General features: G+C 40.7%; 4 protein-coding genes and 1 non-coding gene across 8 annotated transcripts in view; 4 read left to right on the top strand and 1 right to left on the bottom strand.

Moving 5' to 3' along the window:
* Positions 1-1938: 1938 nt before the first annotated feature.
* Positions 1939-10325, top strand: LOC134625314 (ran GTPase-activating protein 1-like). Of its 3 annotated transcripts, none has more exons than XM_065470437.1 (16): positions 1939-2027; positions 2815-2934; positions 3033-3160; positions 4052-4111; positions 4201-4380; positions 4523-4657; positions 4873-5031; positions 5429-5542; positions 5987-6086; positions 6216-6300; positions 7313-7460; positions 7807-7923; positions 8023-8128; positions 9033-9121; positions 9197-9361; positions 9682-10325. In XM_065470437.1, the coding sequence occupies exons 2-15, from the start codon at positions 2823-2825 to the stop codon at positions 9320-9322; spliced, it is 1659 nt and encodes a 552-aa protein (XP_065326509.1). In that variant the 5' UTR covers positions 1939-2027; positions 2815-2822; the 3' UTR covers positions 9323-9361; positions 9682-10325. The 3 variants fall into 3 exon arrangements, with proteins under 3 accessions (XP_065326509.1, XP_063326607.1, XP_063326606.1); XM_063470537.1 differs by having other exon boundaries at positions 9197-9318; positions 9682-10324; XM_063470536.1 differs by lacking the exon at positions 1939-2027 and adding an exon at positions 2501-2629 and having other exon boundaries at positions 9197-9318.
* Positions 10326-11368: 1043 nt separating this feature from the next.
* Positions 11369-16594, top strand: chadla (chondroadherin-like a). Its single transcript, XM_063470535.1, has 11 exons — positions 11369-11464; positions 12042-12200; positions 12765-12959; positions 13037-13192; positions 13292-13437; positions 13625-13863; positions 14071-14342; positions 15022-15358; positions 15453-15805; positions 16025-16191; positions 16274-16594. Exons 1-11 carry the CDS (start codon positions 11453-11455, stop codon positions 16563-16565), a joined length of 2328 nt encoding a protein of 775 aa, XP_063326605.1. The 5' UTR covers positions 11369-11452; the 3' UTR covers positions 16566-16594.
* A 1124-nt stretch (positions 16595-17718) lies between these two features.
* trnaq-cug (transfer RNA glutamine (anticodon CUG)) lies at positions 17719-17790 on the top strand. Its single transcript has one exon. It is a non-coding gene; the product is annotated as a tRNA-Gln (tRNA).
* A 190-nt stretch (positions 17791-17980) lies between these two features.
* rbx1 (ring-box 1, E3 ubiquitin protein ligase) lies at positions 17981-21207 on the top strand. The gene is made up of 5 exons (XM_063470534.1): positions 17981-18080; positions 18931-19009; positions 19148-19218; positions 20780-20865; positions 21043-21207. The coding sequence occupies exons 1-5, from the start codon at positions 18006-18008 to the stop codon at positions 21053-21055; spliced, it is 324 nt and encodes a 107-aa protein (XP_063326604.1). The 5' UTR covers positions 17981-18005; the 3' UTR covers positions 21056-21207.
* A 365-nt stretch (positions 21208-21572) lies between these two features.
* The window catches only part of st13 (ST13 Hsp70 interacting protein), a 37511-nt gene continuing 34337 nt past the window's right edge, over positions 21573-24746 (bottom strand). For both annotated transcript variants that reach the window (XM_063471420.1, XM_063471421.1), the window contains exons 9-13: positions 24306-24408; positions 24026-24142; positions 23889-23928; positions 23563-23669; positions 21573-22366 (exon numbers count right to left, since the gene is read on the bottom strand). In XM_063471420.1, coding sequence (XP_063327490.1) covers positions 22232-22366; positions 23563-23669; positions 23889-23928; positions 24026-24142; positions 24306-24408 — 502 coding nt within the window. In that variant the 3' untranslated portion in view covers positions 21573-22231. The remainder of the gene's footprint in view (positions 22367-23562; positions 23670-23888; positions 23929-24025; positions 24143-24305; positions 24409-24746) is intronic.

Here is a 24746-nt window from a genome sequence, read left to right as displayed (position 1 = left end):
TATTCCCAGTTTACTAGACCCCTCTTTTCCTTTTTTTTACTCACATCGCAATCTTTGCTGTATTTCCCCCTACATTTTTTAATTTAGTGTATGAAACACTTCAATAATATTTATAAATAATGATATGAACTGGCATTAAGCTGATGTATAAATAAAGCTGATATTGTTTGATTTACTCAAACTCACATGGTATTTGCATACAATAAAAAATACAAACCATGATACATAATTTCTTTACAGGCATAACTTTACAAAATAAAATTCAGAGGGGTTTTATTTTGGTAATATGATAATATTTTAACAAGCAAAAGCAAGATTGTTCCGCCCCACTTTGCTGCACTGGAAACCTGTGAAACCTGTTTGTAAAGGAGATGAACAAGTTTGAGCATAAAAAATGGTTCTTAGTTTAATCTGAATGTACTACATTTCACTTTACAAAATCGTTATAAATGGTTTAATTTCTTTTATGCTGTCAAACTACATGTATGCATGAGGTGATGATGAAAAAAATGTTAGATAGATGAAATAGCACCATTTTGGAGGGGAAGAAATGATTGAATCAGCCAATCAGAAGCTGGTAAAGTGCTGTAGTGTTGGTGAGAAGGCATGCTTTAATCTAAAAACAGCAAGGACAACAAGGATACCTATATAATACTGTGATAAACTGATGATTAACTAACAGTTCATCTTATATTTGTAAGTAATGTTAAACCTTTTAAGCACTAAAAGACAAAAATTGAACTAAAATCACAAAACAATGGGTGCCATAATATTTCCTCCGTTACACAGTCACAGCACACAGAAGGAAATTTTGCGTTTAGCAGAGCAGATCAGCACAGTCAAGAGATGATGAATCACATGATCATATCCTGTAAGTGTGACAAATAGAAGGAGATGACCTCTGATCTCTATTGAAATAAAACTGCCGCCCTTTAGAGCATCACAGACATATTTAACTTAACAAGCTAGGGCCAAACAGCTCTGACATCCACAAGAATAAAAGCAGTTTGACAAAGCCTGCATAAATATGCCAAAGACCTACCCGCTGAGTTATGCCATTTGTTGACTCGTCTTCACCCCCATACACATCTGGAATATATCAGAAAGAGGCCCACCATCACACTGCTGTATGGCACCTACAAGTGTCTGAAATTACAAAGGCAGCCCTCAGAGGAGAAAACATGCAGTTTGACCTCATGACTGAGGACACACACAATCACATGCAGGCATAAGTGTTCATAACTCTGAGTGTCCGAGTTTAAAGTTTCTGGTGATCATAAAGATATGCAAAATCACCATTCAGATGGTAGTGAGACCTGCTATGATGTTTAGTTTGGAGACGGTGGCACTGATAAAAAGGGAAGAAGCGATATTGAATATATGGGATAAAGGATGTTAAAGATGGAGCTGCCAGTTAAGAGGATAATAAGAAGACTGCAGAGAAGATACATTGATGTAGTGAAAGAGGACATGCAGAGAGTTGATGTGAGGAGGATGGTGAACTCTAAAGGGAACAGCCAAAAGAAGAACAAGAATAAAAGAGGATCTCTGTAATGTTGCAACTAGTTTGTATTTTCCATGAGAAATAAAACATAACAAATTGTCATGGCAAAATATTTTCGAAGATTAATGGGTTATTAACATCTCAGGATTTGTTGCTTTTGCTTCTGGTTCACATCCCGGCTGACCTTCGTATTTTATTTTTGTAGTTTGGCTGAAGTTCTGATGCTGGCTTGTTTTAGACAAGTAATCTAAAACATCAGTATAAGAACAAAAGCTATTCATTAAAGAAAATAAAATAAATAAACTAATTTAAAAAAATCAAGATATAAAGGTTATGAGGCTGCTTTTTAATTTTTGAAGACAGACTAATATTTTTGTTAAGGTCCTTCCTTACCAGTTGGTGGCGGTAATGCACCATTTTTGCTGTTTGCCAATCGCTGATAAAACTCACGAAGAAGAAGAAGAGGCGCAATAGCGAGGGAGCGACCCGCCGGACTGTATTCAAGCGGCACAGCAGTGTTGTGGTAATGACAGCATTCATTTATATGAAGAGTAGACTCATGTTTAGCTAAAACGCGATTAAGGGTGTGTAAAATAACTAATTCAACCCGAGGGCTGGGGCTAACCTTGGCGCTGGCCAACTTGAAATGTTTGCTAACAGAGGACTGACCGAGCTGTAACCACGTTGAATGTACCATTGCTAGCACGTGAATCTTTTCCGTTCATATTCGCATAAGAAAATATATAATTATGGTATAAAAATGGATTATAAATTCCAGAAACGATCGTAAAGGCTCCACGGACACGAGCCTGTTACAGTTCATGCAGGTATATTAGCATAATGGTAGCAACGTTAGCCCATGCTAGGCGCCGGTTGCTTGTAAGAGGAAATCCACCCCAAAACAACTCTCTGTCTCAGTGACCGTTACGTCAAAGCTGTCGGCTGTCTCCGGGTGTTAGACGAGCACGCAGAGTGCAGACGTTATGTAGGAGACTGTAGAGATTACTGGTTACACAGTGTAGACATGGGAGCTCCGGTGGTTTTCCAGACTTAAACTCTGTTTTTGAGGTGCATTATTCCCTCAGTGAAACAAGCGCTTTCAGCTGTTTTTGTGTCGCAGTAAGGGTAGGTTTTCCAGAAAAACCCCGCGCTCTTTAAACCAGATTGTTCACACGCAGCTGAATAATTTAGAGTTTGAATGACTTCTTTTGGGTGTTTTTGTTTTGGTTCTGTTAGCATCTGGTATTGGGCAGAGGAGTCAGACAGCGGAGTTTATCATGAAGTTAAAAAGTGATGCATTTGGTCCTCAGGTGCCAGGATGGCGACAGACGATGTTGCGCAGTTGGCTGACTCTCTGGCCAAAACTGGAGTGGAGGATGGAGAGCTCAGTTATAAAGGACAGGGAAGAAAGCTGGATGATGCTCAGTCAGGTGAGTGTCACTTAATCACTAAAATAATCCAAAGGCTTGGCTTTAATGATTTTTCTTATGTGTTACCTGTTTTATTATGATCATTTGAATCTCTGCAGTTGAGGAGATGGTGAAGGAGATCCAGGACTTTGAGGGTTTACAGGCTCTGAGGTTGGAGGGAAACACTGTAGGTGTGGAGGCAGCACAGGCCATCGCTAAGGCCCTGGAGACAAAGAGTGCATTGAAGGTGAGACATTTTTCTCTGTTCATCAGCTCTGTAACATTTCAGCAGTTTTATATTTCTCCACAATAAATATGAACTAATAAAAATAAAATTAATATTAATATTCCAAAGGCATATGATGAAAGGTGCTTTATCATAGCAAATGTTTGAAGTATGAAAATCTGGAATGAGAAATCCAAACGTTTATCCAATTCATGGCTTGGGTGAAGGGGGGTTGGCATCCTGCAGCTGCCTTAGGGCGATAGGTTGGGTACACCCTTAAAATAAAAGGTTTCATATGCAGATGAACTGATAACTTAGTCTGACACAATGTTTAAATATGGCAGCTTGCTGAAGGCTGACAACAGCCTTCTGCTGTCTGTCACACTGATACCTGCAACAAGCATGGGTGAATCTAAAGGGGGTACGGGGTGTATTAGGATGTATTTATTTTAAGGCATGAGTAACATTGTGCTGATTTAGATGAATAAATCTTGTTAATTACACACGAACACACCAAATCTACCTCATCCAGGAGATACAATATAGTTGTTGTTTTTTTAAATACCCTGAATTGGATAAGCAGAAGAAAGTTGATGGATTACTGCATTTATTTATTTTTCCATTAAATGTTTTTTTTCTTAAAAAAAAAGAAATCTGACTTTAATTTGGCACACAGAAGACAAGTGTTTCTTATCCAGTTAGTTAATAGAATAAATATCAAAATACTGGAATACTAAAATAATTGATAGCAGCAGCCCTGAAAGATTAATAACATGTGCACTTGCAACAGATCCCTCTGCAGATTAATAATTGATATGATTAACTGCCCTGTAATGGAATACAATCAATCAGTCAATCATCTTGTGGCTTCCACTGACACTGCTCATGTCTCCTTGCTTCCTTCCTCCTCAGCGTTGTTACTGGAGTGACATGTTTACAGGTCGCCTGCGCTCTGAGATCCCACCTGCCCTGGTACTACATGATTATCAATAACACATCAATTCTGACTCCCAAGCGGTTAGTTTTGATTCACTTCCTGTTTTCCTATTTTTGTTTTGTAGAATTCACTGGGTGATGCTCTGATGCTGGCGGGTGCCAGGCTCACAGTTTTAGACCTCAGCGACAATGCTTTTGGACCCGATGGAGTAAAGGGCATTGAGAATCTGCTAAAGAGTTCCACCTGCTACACACTGCAGGAGCTACGGCTCAACAACTGTGGCATGGGCATCGGAGGTGGCAAGGTAAGTGTGGAGATGACACGTGTTCATGTGTGTTCTTGGATAAGGTCGTCATTGTCAAGAATAAAGCATCAAAAATGAAAACCAGACAAGTGGACAGATGCATCATAGATCATTATGACTGTACTTGTTTTGTACTCCTCAGATTTTAGCTGCATCATTGATCTACAACCATAAAAAATCCAGCGCTGAGGGATCGCCCCTCAGCCTGAAGGTGTTTGTTGCAGGAAGAAACCGACTGGAGAACGATGGCGCCACTGCCCTCGCTCAGGCTTTTAAGGTAAGACTGATTTTCACTGACAGGCTTCATTTTTATGCATCAGAACGACTGTTTCGCATTCCTCTCTTAATGATTGACACGTTTTATTCTTGGACCACTTTGTATAAATAATTATCAGCCAGTTTATGCTGTCAGACAGGTTCAAAATAGAGCTTCACAGTTTTATCTTTTATGTGTAAGCAGCGAAAGTGTACGATTAAAGTTTGTCTTTCCAGCTTATAGGCAGCATGGAGGAGGTTCACATGCCCCAGAATGGCATCAATCACGCAGGTGTGACCGCCCTGGCCGAAGCCATGCAACACAATCCAGGACTTCGAATCCTCAATCTGAATGACAACACCTTCACTGAGAAGGGGGCTATCGCCATGGCTCAGGTATACATACGTAAGGGATTAGTAGTTGCATATCTAGTAAGTGAGTTGTTATTGTTATTATTTTTTAAACAGAGTTTGTGCACTCATGAAATACCTGAAAAGTATTTGAAAATGTTCATTTCCCAGGCCTGGAAAAAGAATCTTGGATAGTCTTGAAAAAGGCATGGAAATCTGCTTCACTGACACCTGCACAAAAGAATCTGATTGGTTTAAAAGGCACAGAGAAAAGATCTGTATTGTTTATATAACTCTTTAAAGTTATGCCTTCACAAGATACATTTGTACAGTGCCTGCAAAATAGGACAGAATGATTTGAATATAGTGAACATATGCATCACCATCATTTGTACTGGTTATTTTCAGCCTGATACAGCAGATACTGTCTGTGTCTTCACAGGCCTTGAAACACTTGCGGAGCATCCAGGTGATAAACTTTGGAGACTGTTTGGTACGACCGGAAGGAGCCAAAGCGATTGCAGCGAGCGTGTCAGAGGGGCTGCCGATCCTCAAGGTAAGTGAGGGGAACCCTCTACTACCAGCTCTTTGTTGCAAGTTGTTGTTGGCAGCAGGCTTGGACAATATTTATTTTTTCCCCTATCATCCTGACAACAGGGCACAGGGTTAACGATGGTATTAGAGTTGTAACGATTCATCGATTAACTTGATTATTTAAAAAAATCCTTAATGTAAAAGTTTGCTTCGACGCTTCTCGTTTAATTCACGCTCAGTTGTCACCATGAAAGTTTTTCTCTCACATTTGCAACAAAGAATAGACCTGCAGTAGAAACCTATCTAGGAGCTCGCGTGTGAAGGAAAACTTTACTTTACAGCTGCTCCTATCATCGCCTTTTGTTTTACATAGTGGAAGTCTACAGTGACGTTACAGAAGTTAAAATAAAAGCATATGTATGTACGTGGGACACCTTTCTGAATAAATAGTTTTTATGTTCCACAGGAGCTCAATCTGTCGTACGGTGAGATTACTGAGGATGCTGCTCTGGTCGTGGCACAGGCAGTAAAAGACAAGGACCAACTGGAGAAACTGGACCTAAATGGTACAAAGAATGCAGTCGGTGTCAGTCATGATGCTTCTTTTGTTTGTTTGTATTTGAGACATTATGGAGGAATGTTGTTTTGGCTGCATTTGGCTTCACGGCTTGTGTAAAAGGATCTCTGGTTTTCAGGTAACTGCATCGGAGAGGATGGTTGCAGAGCTTTGAAAGTCGCCATGGAAGCCATGAACATGAGCGAGCTACTTGGATCACTCAGGTAAATCACAGCTTAGTCTGACTCCTGTCTGCTTGAGCTGCATCCACAGTGGTTGTGATTCATAGCAGTGTGGCAACCACGGACCACAGAAAGTGACATTCAGACCCTTTTCCCCCCACAACTCTCTTTTTGAGGTTCTTCATATGAACTTACAGCAACTTAAAAAAGTATCTCAAAGAAAAAATACTACAGATACATTTTTCATGCCTTGGATTTGTTAAAGTAGTCAAAGAGTTGCCAAATTACATGGAATAAGTCCCGCTTTTGAAGAGTTGGTGGCTTCGTTTGCTTCCAGTTCAACAGAATAAGTTTTCGTGCCAATAAGAGCGCAAATCCGATTAACATGTATTGATTATTTGACAATTCTAGGGTTGCTGCTTTCACCCAAAATAATGTCTGGTTTGGGCCCCGAGCAATTTGCTTTAGCAAAACTTCTGACAAGGCCTGAAATGTCTTAGTGCAAATTCCTCGGATGTGTGGACAGGTTCAGGATTTTTGAGCTAGAGAAGCCGGTATTTGTTCGCTTCGATCACAGGATGCAATAACAGAAGGAATCGTTTTAGGAAGGAAGACAGTTTGCGTTTTGATAAATGTAGCCTGTGTAGAACCTTGAATTGTAATAGGCCTTTATCTGGCACATGCCGACGAGGTCCGTAGATGCTCTTGAGCCTTCTGACATCTGCCGTCTATAATCTTTATACTGAGATCCTCCTGCCAGGCTTCTCTTAAATACTCTACTCAAATACTAACCAGCATGAAGTGGACAGTACCCGAGATAAACTTTTCTCAAATCCCAGGCGAGTGATTGAAACGGCTGCCAACTCAGGATACCATTGAATGACCCGGTAGTAAATACATCACATGTCAGATGTCAAATATCAGTTTATCAAGTGATGTGAAACGCGCAAATCGCATCCACTGTGGACGCAGCTTTAGGTAATGAAGTCTTTTTGCAAAGTCCTCACTACAGAGCTGTGCTTTTAAAAAAAATAAATAAATAAATCTTCTTCAGTGATGATGAGGGCGAGCCAGAAGATGATGATGACGAGGAAGACGAAGACGACGATGAGGAAGAAGATGATGACGAGGAGGATGTGGATGAGGAGGAAGTAGAGGAGGAAGAGGAAGAAGAGGAGGAAGAGGAAAGCACTGGCAATAAGGTAAGACATGTCTGTTCATTGCAATAGTTTTAACAAAAGTTGGCTCAAGTTAAATGAGTAAAATGGCATCAAATGTGTCTGTAATTATAATTTTTTAAATTTTAACCATTAAATCTCTATAAGGAAAAAAATATACACTAGTTCTAAGTGGGATATATGTAAGATATGGGCCTTATTGAATCCAAATGATGACTAACGTGTTAAAGTATTGAGGGATGTCACTATTATGTCTAACAGAAGCCTCATTCTGTACTGAATAGGTTACAGGAAGTCTAAAATCCACACTAGCTGTGATCATATGCACCCATTTGTGGTTTGAATTTTTTCTTTTGCCTTGTTCTTACAGTTTTCCACCCCACAGTCAGCACCTCGACCCCCGGAAGTCTCCTCCTTCCTCAGCTTTCCCTCCCCTGACAAACTGCTTAAATTGGGCCCCACGAGAGCATTGCTTATTGAGCAGCAGGTAGCAAAGAAATCTCCAGTGACATTAAAACACATTTGTAATCCTATGCAAAGATCCAGCAGTCCTTTAGTGTGTAAACATTTCTTCTTCTGGGCCCAGGTGGATGTTTCAGACGCTACAAAAACAGCTGAAGCCTTCCTCAAGATTGCATCTGTGTACAAGGAGGACAATAATGAAGTTAAGAATGCAGTGTTGGACAGTATTGGTAAGACACTTTGTGGAGTTGAATCATCTTGCAAATGCCAGACTTGTGTGACATTTGTGTATTTTAATTATTTTGTGCTAAACTGTTTGATTCTTTCTTTTTTTTCACATATTACTTTGAGTATAGTATAGTTTTCTCATTTTCAGCTATTGCTGAAGCTTAAAATACTCTTAATTTATTTTTATTTAATTTTATTTAAATAATCCTACAATTTACCTCATCTAAGTCATTAGAAAGGTCAGTCTACTCTGAAAAAAGTGGTTTTGGCTCATCACAGTTAGAGCCCGCTTTCACGTTTGGCTGCCACTTGCAAACAAATGGTTTGTGCGGAAGGTGGGCGGGGCTTCTGTCCTCACCGAGTTCATACAGAGTCAAAAATTTTAAGTGGAGCATTATAATAATAGATCCACTTAAATGTTTATTTAGAATAAAAGCCAAAGTGTAAAACTGGCATTTGTTTCTATTGGTGTATACAATATGTGCCAGAGTCTGTTTTTGTTTTGTTTTTTTTAAATGTATGTTATTTATTTATTTTCATTGTTTTTACACTAGCATGGTGTGTATGGATTAATAAAGCAATATAAAATCATTAGCTTCAGATGCTGGTAGTTGTTTCCATCCAAGAGAGCCACGCTAACCTTAAGATATAACGATATATATGTATACGTTCCCCACACGTTGCACTTTTTTTTTTTTTTTTCAGATTATTGTAATTTTTCCCATCAACAAACAAATTGGTGGATGGAAACTTGTGCTTTTTTTAAAAAAAATAAATAAATCTTATTTTGCTTTGCATAAATGTGTGTTTTGTGGTGCTTGGAGTTGGAGAAAGTAAACTTGTTGTCAGTGGTGTGTTATTCCAGTGTTGAAAATTCAGTTTGTAAAGATGTTTTTCCTCTTGCAGATGGGCTCCTGAGGAAAGCTTTCACCTCCTCTTCCTTCCAAGGCTACAGCTTTGTATCATCCTTGTTAGTGCTGCTTGGACTTATTAAGGTATGAAAGACTCTGCAAAATGTGTCTTTGTTTTGCTTTTTTTTTTTCCTAATGTTTCTGGTCCTCTACCTTCAGAGCGAGGATAAGGTGAAACCTGTGATTGTGGTCCCCGGCCACCTCCAAGCTTTGGAGCATGTCGTTCGACAGGACTACTTCCCCAAAGAGAGCGTGGCTGTGCTGGAGGCCTTCATGTCCCGGTAAGGACGTGACAGAATGAGCCAATCAAAAGGCAGCTTCCAGGTACAAAACGCCATTATTTCCTATCCTTAGTAACGTAGCACATAAATGCTTCTGCACCAGGTGCGTAAACAGATGGTGATTAATTCGCCCTGGTTTTATCTCACTTTTGTGTTGGAGAGGGTTCATTATATTCTTGATTAAACTATTTATATAATTCAATATTTTGGTGCAGTTTAATTATTAAAAAAATTAATAATTAAATAATTATTGTTGATTTGGGGGTGTTTCACGGGATCCTAGAAAATCTCCAGATTTTTTAATGAAAAACAATTTTTTAATAATGGATAAATAATTGTACAATCTGCATGTGTCATTCATAGGAATAACAAGACCTTGGAGTCATGTGGAAATGCTAAAAACAATCTCCAATCAACACTGCAGAGAATCCGGTCTCAGAGCTGAGGACTGTGGACACGTGCGCATAGACTGATCATTCATGGGCCTTTGGAAACCAGCACACACAAACACAAAAGTAAAAAAGAGGAGCACTTGAGAAAACCCCTTTTTTCCCTGGACTTCGGACATAACTTGAATACGTCTTATGAAATAGAATAAGCTCTGAAGGTGTGAATTTGTTGAAGCCCTTTGTATATGCTCAAATAACTACCACTGACTAGCACTGATACCTTTAACTTCACCTTCTTTGTATTCGGGTGAATGAGAAAAGGCCTCACGCTCCACAGGTGACAGCTGTAAACCAGGATCAGTGTGGACTTGGCACTCGCAGCTATTGTGGCTTCTCTATTTAATTTTCACCTTTGTTATTCTCTTGTTTCACACCAAATATTTGTTATATATTCACAAATATTGTCAAATTGTGATATTAAAATATCTATTGACATGCAGAAACAAGACTGTAACATACCACATTAAAATGCATTAAATAAATTGAAATGTATTTTCAGGTTAGACAGTTGTTGATGAATTTGTGTTGCAAAAATAAAGCTCATTTGAGGGTTTGTTTGTTTTTTAAAGTCTCTGCATACTGACTGTGTAGTTTCTACAACCCCGATTCCAAAAAAGACAAAATGCTGTTTAAAGGAAATAAAACTGGAATGCAGTGATTTGCAAGTCTCATAAACCCATATTTTAATCACAATAAAACATGGAAAACGTTAAATATTTAAACTGATAAGGGAAACTACTGAAACAGCTGAAGGAACATTCAGGTTAACTGGCAACGGGTCAGTAATGTGATTGGATATATATTAACCAATCTGGCAAAAACCCTTGTCCACAATTTATAGAGCAATTTCAGAATAATCTGCACATTTGAAAGGCACCAATAATGTTGAACGGTATAAGGTCAGCTTTTAGAGCAATATGTGCTCCCATTCAGATAATGTCTTTTTCAGAAAAAGGCCTTGCATATCTCAGCAAGACAATGCTAAACCTAGCGAAGAGGTTCAGTGCTGAAATGGCCTGGCTGCAGTTAAAAGAAGAAGGCTGTTGTGGTGAACGTGGCTCTTTCCCAAATAATTTTTTCCTTCTTCGAATGTTGCAGTCAGAATAAAAATGGGATTTATAAGCATTTCAAATCATTACACTTAGTTTTTTTTATATTTCAGATAGCATCCAAGCTTTTATTGGAATGAGTTTTATTTAAAAATAAAAAGCAAAACCTTAAACTCCAAAGATGTAATGCAGATGCAGATTTTACAGTAATGTAAAACGGAGAAAGAAAAGTTGAAATGGTAGTAATAATTATTATTGCCTGATGAAGCAGGCTTTTTTAAGGTTATAATGGAAGCTTATGGATGAAGCTCCGGCATTCAGATTTAAAAGCCTTGATTTTTCCAAACCAGCAGTGAGTTATTTCATCTCATGTGTCAGCAAATAGAAGCTGCTCGCTTCTTGTGCCTCAGAAAATGTGAAGCCAGTGTGTTAATTTGCAGAGAGAGGACACAGAGATCAGGGGTCACCACAAAAGAATTTACCAAAGCCTTGTTTGTTAGCCTGTTGGACCACAGACTGTAAGTACTGGACACACTCAGAGTGAAGTAAAGCCCTCAGTGGACAACTTAAGGCCCGAACTGGCAGATTAAATCCATCTCTAATTCTTGTTACCAAGGAAACACTGATAGCACAGCCATGTGGTTAAAGGTAAGCCAAGCTGCTTGTTTTCAGTGAGTCTGGGTTTTGAACTCTGATTTGCTTTGGAGTTTAGACTTCTCATATGGTAGCATTCAGTGTTAAGATATACAGTGTAAGATATTGAGTAGTCAATCAGTTTTGATCATCACCTTCTACATCTATATTCTAAAAATGGCAGATAAATGATGTGCGCTATGTGCTGCTAAAGCCAAAGCGTTGAGTTTTGGGAACCAGGAACCAGTTGTGGGAGACCAGGGGAAATCAGAACCTTTGATCAAAAATAAATACCAAACAAAGTAAAAAGCTATGCTGGTTTTAACTGTGGAGAGCTCTTCTGCCTCCTTAAAGATACATTAGGTAACATGACAATCCTTCAACAATATTTTATAGACATGAAAGAAAAAGCAGAGTCCTGTATCCAAGTAAATGAGGAATCCATGTTTCAAGACCCCAAAATCTGTTGTTTTGCTTCTGTAAGGTGCAGAATAGCTTTATAACTTGAACTAGTGTGTCTAGTGTTTATCTCCCAACCCGGGGCCTTTAGCCACTCCTGTAATTCTATTTCTAACGTGTGTTACTGGCACAGATGCAGATCTTCTCTGCTGAAGTCGTCCTCCTTGTTTTAACACTGTCTTTACCCGTGGAAGCCAAAAAGTGTCCCAGAGCCTGCAGCTGTGACAGCACCACACTCACAACAGCCTGTGTGGGCAAGAACCTAACAGATGTCCCCCCGACTGTGGAGGAGGTGAGGAATTCAGTGGTTTTGCTGTATCTTAGACATCTTAGGCTTTTTAAACTGAGGGTTGATAACAAGCTGGATGGATCCTCTCCTCTTTACTCTGAAGGATGGCGCGTGCACGTGTTTCAATAAGAATTTCAAATGCTCTCCTCTTAACCTGACTGAGATGCTCTGGCACGACCTTAAAAGGGTTTTCAATTAAGACATCCCAGAAATATTGATGAACTGAAACAGGTTTATAGGACAAAGATTTCTCCTCAGTGAAACATCAGAAACATCTAAAGGGAGTTTGCTGCTGCTAAAGAAGCTTCTGTAAAATACTGCGTGTAATTATTTCCCAGCCTGTGTTGTGAATGATCACTCATTGTCCTCAGTAAAGAAAGAATGAAAGCGTATAATTATGAAGTACGGACCACATTCTGTGAGTAATTAGTGCTGAAATCAAGAGGGAGTGATTTTAGAACCAAATAGTGATTTAGTTAACCAGACTTATTATCTGAATAAACCACCCTCACTCTGGTTTCCGTCCTGGCATGTAATTGTGTGTCCAATACTCATTGTTTCCTCTAGATTACTGTGAAACTCGACCTGAGGAATAACAACTTGCAGGTGCTGTCCAGGGGGGCATTCATGCACACACCCTACCTCACCCATCTCAACCTGCAGCGCTGCAACATCATCGAGATTAAAGAGGGCGCCTTTCGGACTCTTGGCCGAGTGGTCTCTCTAAACCTGGCTCACAACAAAATTGAAATCCTTTATCAAGTAAGATCAGAGGCCCACAGTTTTTCCTCTCGAGTCTTTATTATGAGAATGATGTTCTCTTCTTTTCACTGCTGCAGGAGTCTTTTGACGGTCTCTCCTCCCTGAAAGAGCTGCGTCTTGACAACAATCGCATTGAGGAGATCCAGCCTGGAGCCTTCACACAGCTCGGCTTCCTCAACACACTGGCCCTCACCCACAACCAGCTGGTTTACATCCCTAACATGGTCTTCCAGGTACTCCAAATTATGGGTAAATACGTTAATAATCTTTTTGGATGTGTTTGGTAATGCGATTCCACAACAGTCCTCCTTCTCCTCCTCTTCCTCCTCAAGGGGCTGCAGAGCATTAGGTTTCTTCGTCTTAGCCACAACTCTCTGAACAACCTGGCACCTGAGGCGTTTGCTGGGCTCTTCACCCTCAGCCGCCTCGACTTGGATCACAATGAGCTGCAGTTCTTCCCCACACAGACAATGACGAGGTGGGACAACCTGGACGACTATTATGGGACATATTGATATGTGTGTTTTAATGTGTGTTTAGTATTGAATCCTCAGCTGCAGCAGCACTCAGAAAGAAGTCAAACTACTGACCACAATAATATATGTAGTAAAATTTGTTAGCTTTTAAGTGACAATTTTAAATTGCCATGTCCTCCACCTGTTAAGACTCCGTGAGGTCACACGGCTGCACATGAACCACAACCCCATGGTCTACCTCGGGGAAGATTCCGTTTCCATGGCAAAGCTTACACACCTGTACCTCAGCCACATGTCCCTTCAGGACCTCTCAGGCAAGGCCTTCTCTCAAGCCCCCCTCCTCTCACACCTTGACCTCAGCCACAACCATCTTCGGTACGTGGAGCCCCTCTCAGGCCCTAGAGAGCTCACCAGCCTCAACCTGACAGGTAAAGCCTGCGTTCTGATATTTTTTATTGGACACAGACTTTTACTTTAACATAACAGGCTTTCATTTTTTCCAGACCAGCAGATGTAAGTGATCTGACTTCTCATGTCTCATAGTGAGGCCAAGAAAGAAAGATGTAGGGGGGTGATAGCATACCATGTGTCATTTTTACATGCTGACCAACAGGCATTTCTTACTTTTTCTAAAGGGAACCCCATCTACTGTAACTGCTACATGTCTCCACTGAGGCAGTGGGTGAGAGTTAGTGGTGTGAAGCTGCTGGGGGCCTGCTCTGGACCTCCTCACCTCTCAGATGAGCCTCTGCAGGCGGTGTCTCCTCTGGATCTGCGCTGCAGGAGGGGGGAGTCACCGGTGGAGGATGAGGAGGAGGAGGAGAGTATGGAAAGAGTCCCACCCACGGTCACAGCCACTGCCAAGCCAAAGCAGAAGGTCAAGTGTCCAGCTAACTGTGAATGTGATGTAAGTTGGAGACAGAAAACACTTCTGGGACACTTCCATGAACATTTCAGTTCAACTCCAGCATTTGCTGATCTCTCAACAACGAAAGCAGGAAGAAAAAATAAAAACTCCAGTTTCTCATAGATTTGCTGTTTTACCTCACTGTCACTTGGCTCACTTGTACTTACTTCGCTAATCACAGTAGAGCACTTGGCTCTCAGACTGCGGCTTACTTGTGATTCCTAGGATATTTAAAAGTAGAATGGGAGGCAGAGCCTTCAGCTTTCAGGGCCCTAATCTGTGGGACCAGCTTCCAGTTTGGATTCAGGAGGCAGACACCCTCTCTAGTTTTAAGCTAGAGAGCTATGCTAAAAGGGTTTTGATAAAGCATGTAGTTAGGGGTTGGATCAAGTGGCCATGCTATATAAATAAAATTGAGTTGAAAGCTCTAAAATTCCACTGTAGGTACATAGTGGTAGATGTTTGGCACACTACAAATAATGCTTCAAAAGCCTTTAAATGAAGGCTAATGCTGCGTGCTACAAGGCAGCTGTTTTACTCATATGTTTATCAGTGTCTCAGAGCACTGTGATATGTCGGTATTCTATTAAGTAAACCCTCAAAGTACTTCCTCGATGACTGTTTGTTATTTCCACTGAGACGTTTTGCAGGTATCACATTCAAAATTGATTTTCTCTAGACTGAGACTCAGCATGCCACATGTGAGGGTCGGGGCCATACTAGAATCCCACGAGGCTTCCCCGCCAAGACGCAGCTGCTGGACCTCCACGATAATCACTTCCACTACCTTCCAGCCAACAGCTTCCCAGGCAGCAGCCAACTTGTTTCTCTTCACTTGCAGTCCTGCAAAATCCATGAAATTGAAGGTGGTGCCCTCCAAGGGATGAAAAACCTTTTGTATTTGTATCTTTCTGATAATGACCTCATGTCCTTGGACCCCAAGGCCTTTGCTGGAGCACCCAAGCTCACCTACCTCCACCTGGAGAGGAACAAGCTGGCACAGTTCCCCGGATCAGGTCAGTGGATAAGTTACATTAAGTCTGCCTCAGTAGATACTATCTGCAAGAAACACTGGAACTAAAACATGGCTGTTCTGTGTCTTTCTTCTAGCTCTGTCACTCTTACCAAGTCTGGTTGTGCTACACCTGGAGCAAAATGCCATCTGTAAACTTGAGACCAGTGGGTTGCTGTCCTCACTGGGCTCTAAACTTACTGAGTTATATCTGGGCAATAACAACTTAACTTACATTGCCAAGGGTGCTCTTGACTCTGACTCTCTATGTACCCTTCACCTGGATTCAAATCAGCTGACTGAGGTGCCCACCCATGCTCTGCTTGAGACCCCTAATCTGCAGGAGCTCAACCTCTCTGGGAACTCAGTTCATTGGGTGGGACCAAATGCTTTCCAGCCCTTATCCAAAAGTCTGAAGAGACTTTACATGGATCATATGGGAATGGAAAAGGTACGAGAGACCCTTTTAAGCCAATATCACAAGTTAGTTTGCAACGTGTTTATGTTTTCTCAGCATTGTCAGTATTTGAACACCAGCCATTACGCCAGGCTTCCAATATCTAGTCCAAACGTGACTGTACTGTTTATATGAACATATGTGCTGATTATTCACTGCTTGTTCAAGATAAAGAATTTTCTTTTCAACTCTTTGTATTGCACCACTGTGCAGATCTCCAAGGATGCACTGCTGGGGCTGGCCTCAGAGCTGCGGACTTTGACTGTGAGAGGAAACCAGCTGGAGGAGTTTCCTGATCTGAGCCCACTCACCGGCCTGGAGACCGTGGACCTGCAGGACAACCCACTGCGTTGTGACTGCTCTCTGCTTCCTCTGCGCAGGTCGGTGTAAGATTTACCTGGGATTACAGTTAGAATGAACTGACAGCTTTACTGACTCTGTCTCTTTGTATCTGTGGCTCAGGTGGATGGAGAGTGTTAGTTTGGAGCTGACCGCAACTTGTGGTCACCCTCCTGAGCTCAGAGGTCAGAAGGTCCGGGGCATCCACGTCTTCAAGTCCTGCCCAGAGAACATTTCTCCACCAGAAAAGAAGAGTGCTGCAGATCCAAAAGTGAAGAAATCCAAAGCAGACTCCTTGAAATCCCGAAAAGTCAAAGCACAGACCACAGCTAAAGTCGACAAACTGCCCAGGAAGCAGCCTCAAAGAAAACCTGGGCCACCAAAAGTAACAAAGAAAAAGAAGATACTGAAATGAGAACATGTAACTCATTTTCCTTTTCCTCTTTTTTTGCAATAAACCTGAGTGTTAAGGAGATGGGTTTCCTGAAAGCTACATTTTTTTTGGTTCTAAATTAAAATGTTGAGCCATGGAAGTCTTTTCTATCCAAGCAAAAAATCAAAGTCAAAAAGTCAGAGAAAACCTGACAGTCACTCAGCCAATCTCTCGCTATTCTTGCAGGGATACTTTAATGTGACACTAAAAAGGTTTGTTGAGAGAGAATAAAAACACATTTTTAGAGGAGCCCAACTGCTATACATATTACAGAAATGTATATTTAGTGGTGCACATACTAATTTACAGAGGCCAAGCGTCAAGTGTCTATAGGTGAAATCAGCGAGGCCATGTTATCCCACATTGTCCCTATGTGAGACTGCACAGCAATATCCCACATTGGGATTGAGTGTAGTTTATAGAAGGAAACCACATGGCTAAAAAAAATCTTATCTATGGGTGTATCCATACTGAAAGCTAACAAAAACGGACAAACACAGCTAGTTCTGTGCATTACTGCAAATTTTGGTATTGATCTGATATCAAGACAGTATTCCCTATACCAATACCAATATTTTTAGCCAATAAGGGCAGCTTATGTAAGGGAGCGCAGTGTTTCATGATTTATAAAATGAGTCATCAATATGCAAATTCTGAACACATTTTAATGACCACTAAAATCACTCTGATTTTTTTTAAATTTCCCACAATAATTAGTTAACACAACAACAAAACAAATCTTTCACCTTCTTAATTATTTTAAAACTATTCTTTTTTTAGACCTGTCTTTTAAGCACTTTTGGTCAACATCTGTTATCTAAATGTGCTATAGGTTTTAAATATTCTAGACGTGACGGTAAATACAAAATCTTTCAGATATTTTCATACAGAAAGTCTGAGCTATAGTTTTTTAATTCCAAAATTCAGTGGGCTACAAACTGAACTTAGAGGATAGAAGCAAAGTATTGATCCTATCACGGTAGCATCGATGGGAGATCAATACTAATTCAAACTACTTGGCAGTGTTAGCAACATTTGTGCTCTAACAATTTACTATATCTAACGGGAAATGACAGACCCTTGTACCTGTAATACCCATCTTTATAGTGAGCTGTAGTTGAGGGCTCGTCGTGGGGGTTCCATGGTGTAATGGTTAGCACTCTGGACTCTGAATCCAGCGATCCGAGTTCAAATCTCGGTGGAACCTAATTATTATGGATCATGGAGAAGCTTTTCGCTTTGTGTTCCTGAAAGTTAACATTGTTAGCTTTTGAAAGAAATATAAGAAAATAACTATCATCTGTCTTCATTACGCCGTCAAATATCGATATAATACGCTTTAAAATTTCTCAAATTCGCCGGCGGAAACTGCCGCTCTTCTTCCGCCTGATTTGGCTCATACGTCATACTCTTCCGTTCAAGATGGCAGCAGCAATGGACGTGGATACACCGAGCGGTACTAATAGCGCAAGCAAGAAACGATTTGAAGTAAAGAAGGTATGGCTGTAAAAGGTCTCTCACCGGGGAGTTACTAAGAAGCTGTCTAATGTGAACAATGGACGCTATCATAGCTCAGTGCCGCTCACTGCCTTTACTAAGCTAACTCTAGCATGCTAACTTTAGCGCTAAGTCACTGTGGCATAGAATCAGTTAGGACAGTAGGCTTTTAGCTGTTAGTAACGAGCACCCACGAATTTGCACTTCCCATTAAGGGGCCGAGAATCAACGGCCTCACAGATATCTCTGAATTAATAACAAAGGTGTAATGGGCAGAAACACATCAGCTGTTCAAACGGTACCCCGGCGAAATTAGCTTAGCTACATTTCACACGTAATTTTTGCTTTGTATTTAAAAATAATGTTTACACTTTTGACATGTTTTCGATGGAGACTGTGTCTCGTTTTTATGCTATTCCTTTCTCAATAAGCTAGATTCAAATGATATATTTAGGGCCCCATGCCTTAAATGAGATCTTAAATCTCTAATGATTTGAGTACTTCTATAGAGTTTACAGTAACATCTCAAGCGTGTTTCTGGGATGGGGAAGTGGATAAGGCCCTCTTACAGACACCCAAGAGATGCTTTTGCTTCTTCTTTTTCAAATCAAAAGACATTTGACACTCATAATGAACCAAAGTTAAAATATATATTTTTAAATAAAACATATGTTTATGTCATGTTTGTCATTAAGCTCAAAAAGTGCCCCTCAAGTCACAGCAGTTTGTGCACTGCTGGCCCTCTTGTAGTTCAAATAAGGGGATATAGACATGTTTTAAATTACATAATCTCTAGATTATGAATCTTGGATCATATATTTGTGTGATTTTATTTTTCCCCCCCCCTCAGTGGAATGCTGTGGCGCTCTGGGCCTGGGACATTGTGGTGGATAACTGTGCTATCTGTAGGAACCACATCATGGATCTCTGTGAGTTCAGTTTTACATTTTGGTCTTTGATCTCTTCTTTGGTGCACATTTTGACAGTAAATGAGGTTTGCTTATCATTGTAGGTGATATGGTGCTTTTTATGTTGACACATTTCTCTTTTCCCCCCTCACCCATTAGGCATAGAGTGCCAGGCCAACCAAGCTTCTGCAACCTCTGAAGAGTGCACTGTAGCCTGGGGTGTTTGCAACGTAAGTTTCTATGCTAACATGTACGCTGTGATCAAAATGGTCTCAGCTCCCCTTTGAGACCATTGCTCTTTGTTTGGATTGCACTGTGGAAGCAAAATCCTGATCTGACCACTTGATTTTCTCTACTTTCTCTCTCTCTTTGCTGTGTGTGATTGGCTTTTGTTGCCAATCACACACAGCAAAGAAGATGAAAATGGGTGTCTGAAATAATTTTTTTTGGGAACAAAGGAGGAAGTCATAGGAAGTGTGTGCGCCCTGCACTCCACAGTTCAGGTTGTTTCTACTGAATGATCTCCCTGGGACAACTCAGGATATCACAGTAGAACTGAGTCTTCACAGTCTGACCCTGGTGTCTGTAGCACTGACAGTTGTTGATGCTCCCTGTTCAAATTTGGCATTCATACTGAAAACATGCAGATTCACAAAGTCAGATTAGGACTTCTAAGGAGTGATCTTAACCCCCTAGGACCTGGCATCCACATATGTGGACATCACATTTTGGGTTATTTAGACCAAAATACTCAATTTTTCTCTACATGGGCCTGATATCCACTTACGAGGACATTATACTGCTACTGTTCTATCAAAATTTTAAACAAATATCCTCATATGTGGCTCTCATTTTCCTTAAAAACAAAAATCTGGTAGTTCTTTGTTTTTACATTCATCGGGCCCCAATATGCCCAAATATCAAAGAGAAATTAAAAATGCATGCCTTGGAAGAGTTCGGGTCTTAGGAGGTTAAAAAGACGATGACAGGCACCTCCTGTAACAGTCATCTCTGCTGCCAGGAAGGGCAAATATAGGAAGTTCAATGTATCGGGCAGAGGTGATCTTCTAGATGATATATCATTATCGCCATTGTTCATAATTTCAGCTGTTGTTACTAAATGATTTCCCAAATATCAGATAAAGTATATTATTTATTTTATTTGTAGATGCTCTTGATCATGATTCATATTAACCAAAAATGATCAGCATGCTGATCCATAAAGGTGAGAGGAATCATGTTAAACACAAATTAATGTTAGTATAACTTCTGAAGCGATGTTCCCAACATTGATCATAATGAACTTTAATAGGCATTTCCTGCACAAGGCTGTTGTGTTTATAAGAGCTTGATCATGCCAGGTTTATAAGCAGGAACTATACATGCAATGAACACTATTTAAACGGAAGGTTTTAAAGTTTCCCAAATCCTTAAAAATGGTTTTAAATAATCTGGGATAACTTGATCCTCTGGTCATTTTGTTATTTTAAGCGCACATGATCTATTTCTTTGTTTTCCAGTTGTGCCTCAAAGTTTGATTGTTGTCGTGTGGAAGTACAAAGAATTAGAGTATTAGCAGTATTGCCAGGTCTCTCTTGGAAATGAGATTTTTACCTGGATTAATAAAGGACTAATAATAAATAAAATTACAATACAGGGGAATGGAGATATATGATACTTAAATATTGTAAACCTGAAGTAAAATATCGATTTTCCACTAGATAAATTATTTTTGTTAAATAAAATTCTTTTAGGTAGTTTTACCATCCTTCTACTGTTTCTCTTTCCCAGCATGCTTTCCACTTCCACTGTATTTCTCGCTGGCTGAAGACCAGACAGGTGTGTCCTCTGGACAACAGGGAGTGGGAGTTTCAGAAGTGAGTACCATGCATTACATTGTATACAGTTTTACTGTGTGGTCCAATCACAAGGGTTTAAGGGGTTCCTTGGTTAACAGTGCATTTGATCATTTGTTGATCCGCAGAGAAAATTGTTTATTCTTTAAAACTGAAGAGCTGTACTGACAGCACATCCTCTCTGTCATGTTTTCACAGATATGGACACTAGCTGGTTTATCCTTCACCCCTTTGTTGGCTTCTGCAAGCAGCACCCTCACTTTATCCTTGTTCTGACCCGCTTATAAAAGCTGTTTCTGCTCATGTATTTTGTTTTGGTATATTGTAAGTACAGAAATAAACAGGAATCTTGTGACAAATACAGCTTGTGTGACTTGTGTTGTCGGAATTTTAAAGAGGAAGGGACAAGCGGCACATTTTCAGGGGTTGTGGGCAAAAGACTGAGTTAATGAATGAGATCCAAAGGACAAATCAGCCGTCTGCTGTGACAGGACAGTGCTCAGTCAGATCTGCTTTGATAAGAGCCCAGCCGGCTGTGTGTTAGAGTGGTAATCCTCTGGCTGAAAGACAGATGTTGTGGATGGATTAAGTAGCTGGTGACCCACTCTCCCGCCAGGCCTGATTTATCAAAGTACCTTTAAAGACCCACATTTGGAACCAGCTGATGTGTTTGTAAACAGATTGAGGCAATGATTATGACAGGTGAAAAGATGAGTCGTGTTTTCAGATCATTCTTTCCAGTTTAATTATCACAGGAAAACTGAAGTCAAAATAAAAATGAGTGAACTCTTTTACACATGACATTTAACGGGAAACAGAACTAGAAATGCAGATCAAACCTGATTTGCAGGAACAGAGCTTTTATTTTTGTGAATTATTTTTCCAACAGGGTCAAACATGTTCAATACTTTTTATAATAATACGTCTGATAACAAGAAGGGCCCACAGTGGTGTGAGAGTTCAGCTCCATCCACAGAAAGAAACCAGTAGCTAAATCATAGCGAGTATTAAACAGCGGTAGAAATGTTTCTAAGCTAGCGTCTTAATGCAGGAGGCTCCCGGTTTGGCTGTTCATGACGCAGGTTAGAAAACGTCAACCTGTGGTTTAAGTGAATTCCCAGCTGAGATGTGCTGGACGGGGTGTATAAGTATCAGACCTGACTCCTAACCACCGGGCTGCTTTGTTGACATTTTGCTAAGTGCTAACAGGCTGATTAAGAACATTAAAAAAAAAGTTGCCAACCTTCCTCTACACCATGCCAGTTAACCCGTCACCTGCTCCCCTGTTTGAACTACACACAGTGAATAATTGTTGAAAAGCTTTGCTCTCCAGATTGTTTCACCACATATCCACTCGTTCTTCTCTCCCATTTCGGTCCCGTCCTGTCTATGGCTGTGGAGGAGCTCCAAATTTAGAGCTCAGCTTGGTGACGAGGGCCATGATTTTGGGGTTGTTCTGATACTTGGAGATGTTGGCCGGGTTCTGGGCGACATCCTGGAAGGCGGCCATCACCTCAGGGTCCTGGAGTTGGATATTGGACAAAAATGGGGTCAACTTTACTCACCCAGGGCATTTTTAAATCAGCTTAACAAAAACTGTTGGACGTTTTTTTTTTACCATAGGTCATATGGTGGTCTTACTGATTCAACAATGCATAACAGCCATGTGTGGCTGAATGATTTATGTCAGGAGTAGGCAACTCCAGGCCTCAATTGCCCGTGTCCTGCAGGTTTTAGATATCACCCTGGGTCAATACACCTAAATCAAATGATTAGTTCATTACCAGTCCTCTGGTGAACTTCAAGACATGTTGAGGAGGTAATTTAGCAATTTGAATCAGCTGTGTTGGATCGAGGACACATCTAAAACCTGCAGGACACCGGCACTTGAGGCCTGGAGTTGCCTGATTTATGTACTGTTCAGCTCAAGAACTTGATTTAAATCCAGACACACCAGCCTGTCTGGCACCAAGAACAATGTTGTATTGAAAGCCACTTAAATCACCATTGTTGCTCAGTCTGAACTTCAGTTTGTCATCTGGATCATGTCTACATGCCTAAAGGCTGCTGCCATGTGATCGGCTGACTAGACATACAGCTGTACCTAACAAAGTGGCTGGTGAGTGTATTGTACCTTCAGCTTTTGGCTGTGACACTAACATTACAATTCTTTTATGGATAAATAAATATTTACAGACTACACTAGACTACATTTACTGACCTAACTGCTGACACTGGCAGTTTACTGTACAGAGTAGTTTGATTCCACCCCCCCCTCCCCCCCAAAAAAAACCAAACTTCCCTCAAGGTGCTTTATATTGCCTGATAAAGATTCTACAATGTTAAAGGTGACATCAATGATTTTTAAATGTCAAAACGATGAGAAATATTCCTAAACCAAGTAGAAATACAGTTTCTAGGTGTCTGCCTTTATTGAGGCGCTGGCTACACTGTGCAGACAGCTTTGTCAGTGAGCAAACATTAGAACAACAACTAAATTCATCTCCATGCTGCCCTAAAGGCTAAAATAATCATTTGTTACTGTGTGGAAAAACAACAAGCCCGCTCCTGAAGCTCCCTGGTCTAAGTGTGCGCATCAAAATTGTTCTATTAGCCATCCTGTCTACAAGACTCTCCTCAGCACCGTGTTATGTGTTAAAATGACCAACCCTAACCATGGGACAGCTGTGATGTGATGTGGAGGACAGAGTTAGTCACCTTCATGGCATTAAGCAGCTCAGGATCCTTCAGGAGTTCACCTAGACCAGCCATGCCGGGACCAGCTCCGGCTCCACCTGGGAATCCGCCTGGGAATCCACCCGGACCTGCCAAGCCATGATTAGACTTATACTTGCACTTATGTGTCTAATAAATGGATGCATAACAGAACCCTGACATGAACACACAGCTTCACACATTGTTCTGCCCCTGGACGTTGCAGACACAGGATGATCAATAAAACAATCAGTGTTTACAGGAGTATAAATTATAGGACTCCATCATAAGGCATCCGGCAGTAAAACGAGTTGCTTTTGCTCTCCTACCTGGGAAGAATCCTCCTCCAGCCTGTCGTGCTTCCTCTTCCTGTTGCAAAACAATGAATGAGACATTCATCAGTGTCATACAGTTTTTGGATTTTTTCACTCCTGGAAAATCTGTGGAATTCCTCCCAGCAACTCACCCTCTGAGCCCGTGCGTGCTCCTCTCTGGCTTTCTTTATCCGGTCTTGCTTCTCTTTGATCTCCTTCTCTTCTCTCTTGCGCTCATATTTGCGTCTGTGCTCTATGATTTTGTTGGCCTGAAAATTACAGTTCACCTGCATTAAGATCGTGTAAACAGATCAGGACTTTGCTGTTTAACTGCAACCTTCTACATATTGAACTACCTGCATTACTGTTCCCACCAAAAAATTAAACTGTGGCAAAGCGTTTTTTTAATCTTTCTCTTCACTTCACTGTTACCTTTGGCTGGACCTCCTTCAGCATTGCACTGGCATCCTCATCATAGTCCAGTTTACAGGCTGTGGCCAGGTCCCTGGCTGCCTCCTCCCAGTGTCCCAGCAGCCTGCAGCAGGACAAACATCAATTTACTGACAATATTTGGTTTCCATTTCCAGTTACCTTCTTCAGAACTTTAACAACTCACATATTTAATCACTTTAGGACTTATATGGCTGCTTGAGTTAAAGGTATTTCTAAAAGCTCCTAAAAAGAGATCATATTTCTCCCACATTAGCTTCTCTTCTCTGACTCGCTGCTAAATCCATAATTGAATTTACAATCTTTTTCCTCACATATAAAACCCTGATCAATCAGTCCTCATCAAATCATCCTGTTACTCTCATAGAGCACTTCACTCTCACACTGCAGCCTTACTTGTGGTTTCTAGAAGTAGAATGGGAG

This window comes from Pelmatolapia mariae, linkage group LG4 (genome assembly GCF_036321145.2).
Source record: "Pelmatolapia mariae isolate MD_Pm_ZW linkage group LG4, Pm_UMD_F_2, whole genome shotgun sequence".
Taxonomy (NCBI): domain Eukaryota; kingdom Metazoa; phylum Chordata; class Actinopteri; order Cichliformes; family Cichlidae; genus Pelmatolapia; species Pelmatolapia mariae.
This window is presented reverse-complemented; position numbering and strand designations above follow the sequence as displayed.

Bases quoted from the DNA above. Each gene is read 5' to 3' on its own strand.
- LOC134625314 (XM_063470536.1), top strand. From the start codon at position 2,823: ATGGCGACAGACGATGTTGCGCAGTTGGCTGACTCTCTGGCCAAAACT. The intron at 4,658-4,872 runs GTAAGACTGATT...TTGTCTTTCCAG, and splicing joins CCCTCGCTCAGGCTTTTAAG to CTTATAGGCAGCATGGAGGA. The intron at 5,543-5,986 runs GTAAGTGAGGGG...TATGTTCCACAG, and splicing joins AGGGGCTGCCGATCCTCAAG to GAGCTCAATCTGTCGTACGG.
- chadla (XM_063470535.1), top strand. The intron at 12,960-13,036 runs GTAAGATCAGAG...TCACTGCTGCAG, and splicing joins AAATTGAAATCCTTTATCAA to GAGTCTTTTGACGGTCTCTC. The intron at 13,864-14,070 runs GTAAAGCCTGCG...CTTTTTCTAAAG, and splicing joins CACCAGCCTCAACCTGACAG to GGAACCCCATCTACTGTAAC.
- rbx1 (XM_063470534.1), top strand. From the start codon at position 18,006: ATGGCAGCAGCAATGGACGTGGATACACCGAGCGGTACTAATAGCGCA. The intron at 19,010-19,147 runs GTGAGTTCAGTT...CTCACCCATTAG, and splicing joins GAACCACATCATGGATCTCT to GCATAGAGTGCCAGGCCAAC. The intron at 19,219-20,779 runs GTAAGTTTCTAT...TCTCTTTCCCAG, and splicing joins TAGCCTGGGGTGTTTGCAAC to CATGCTTTCCACTTCCACTG.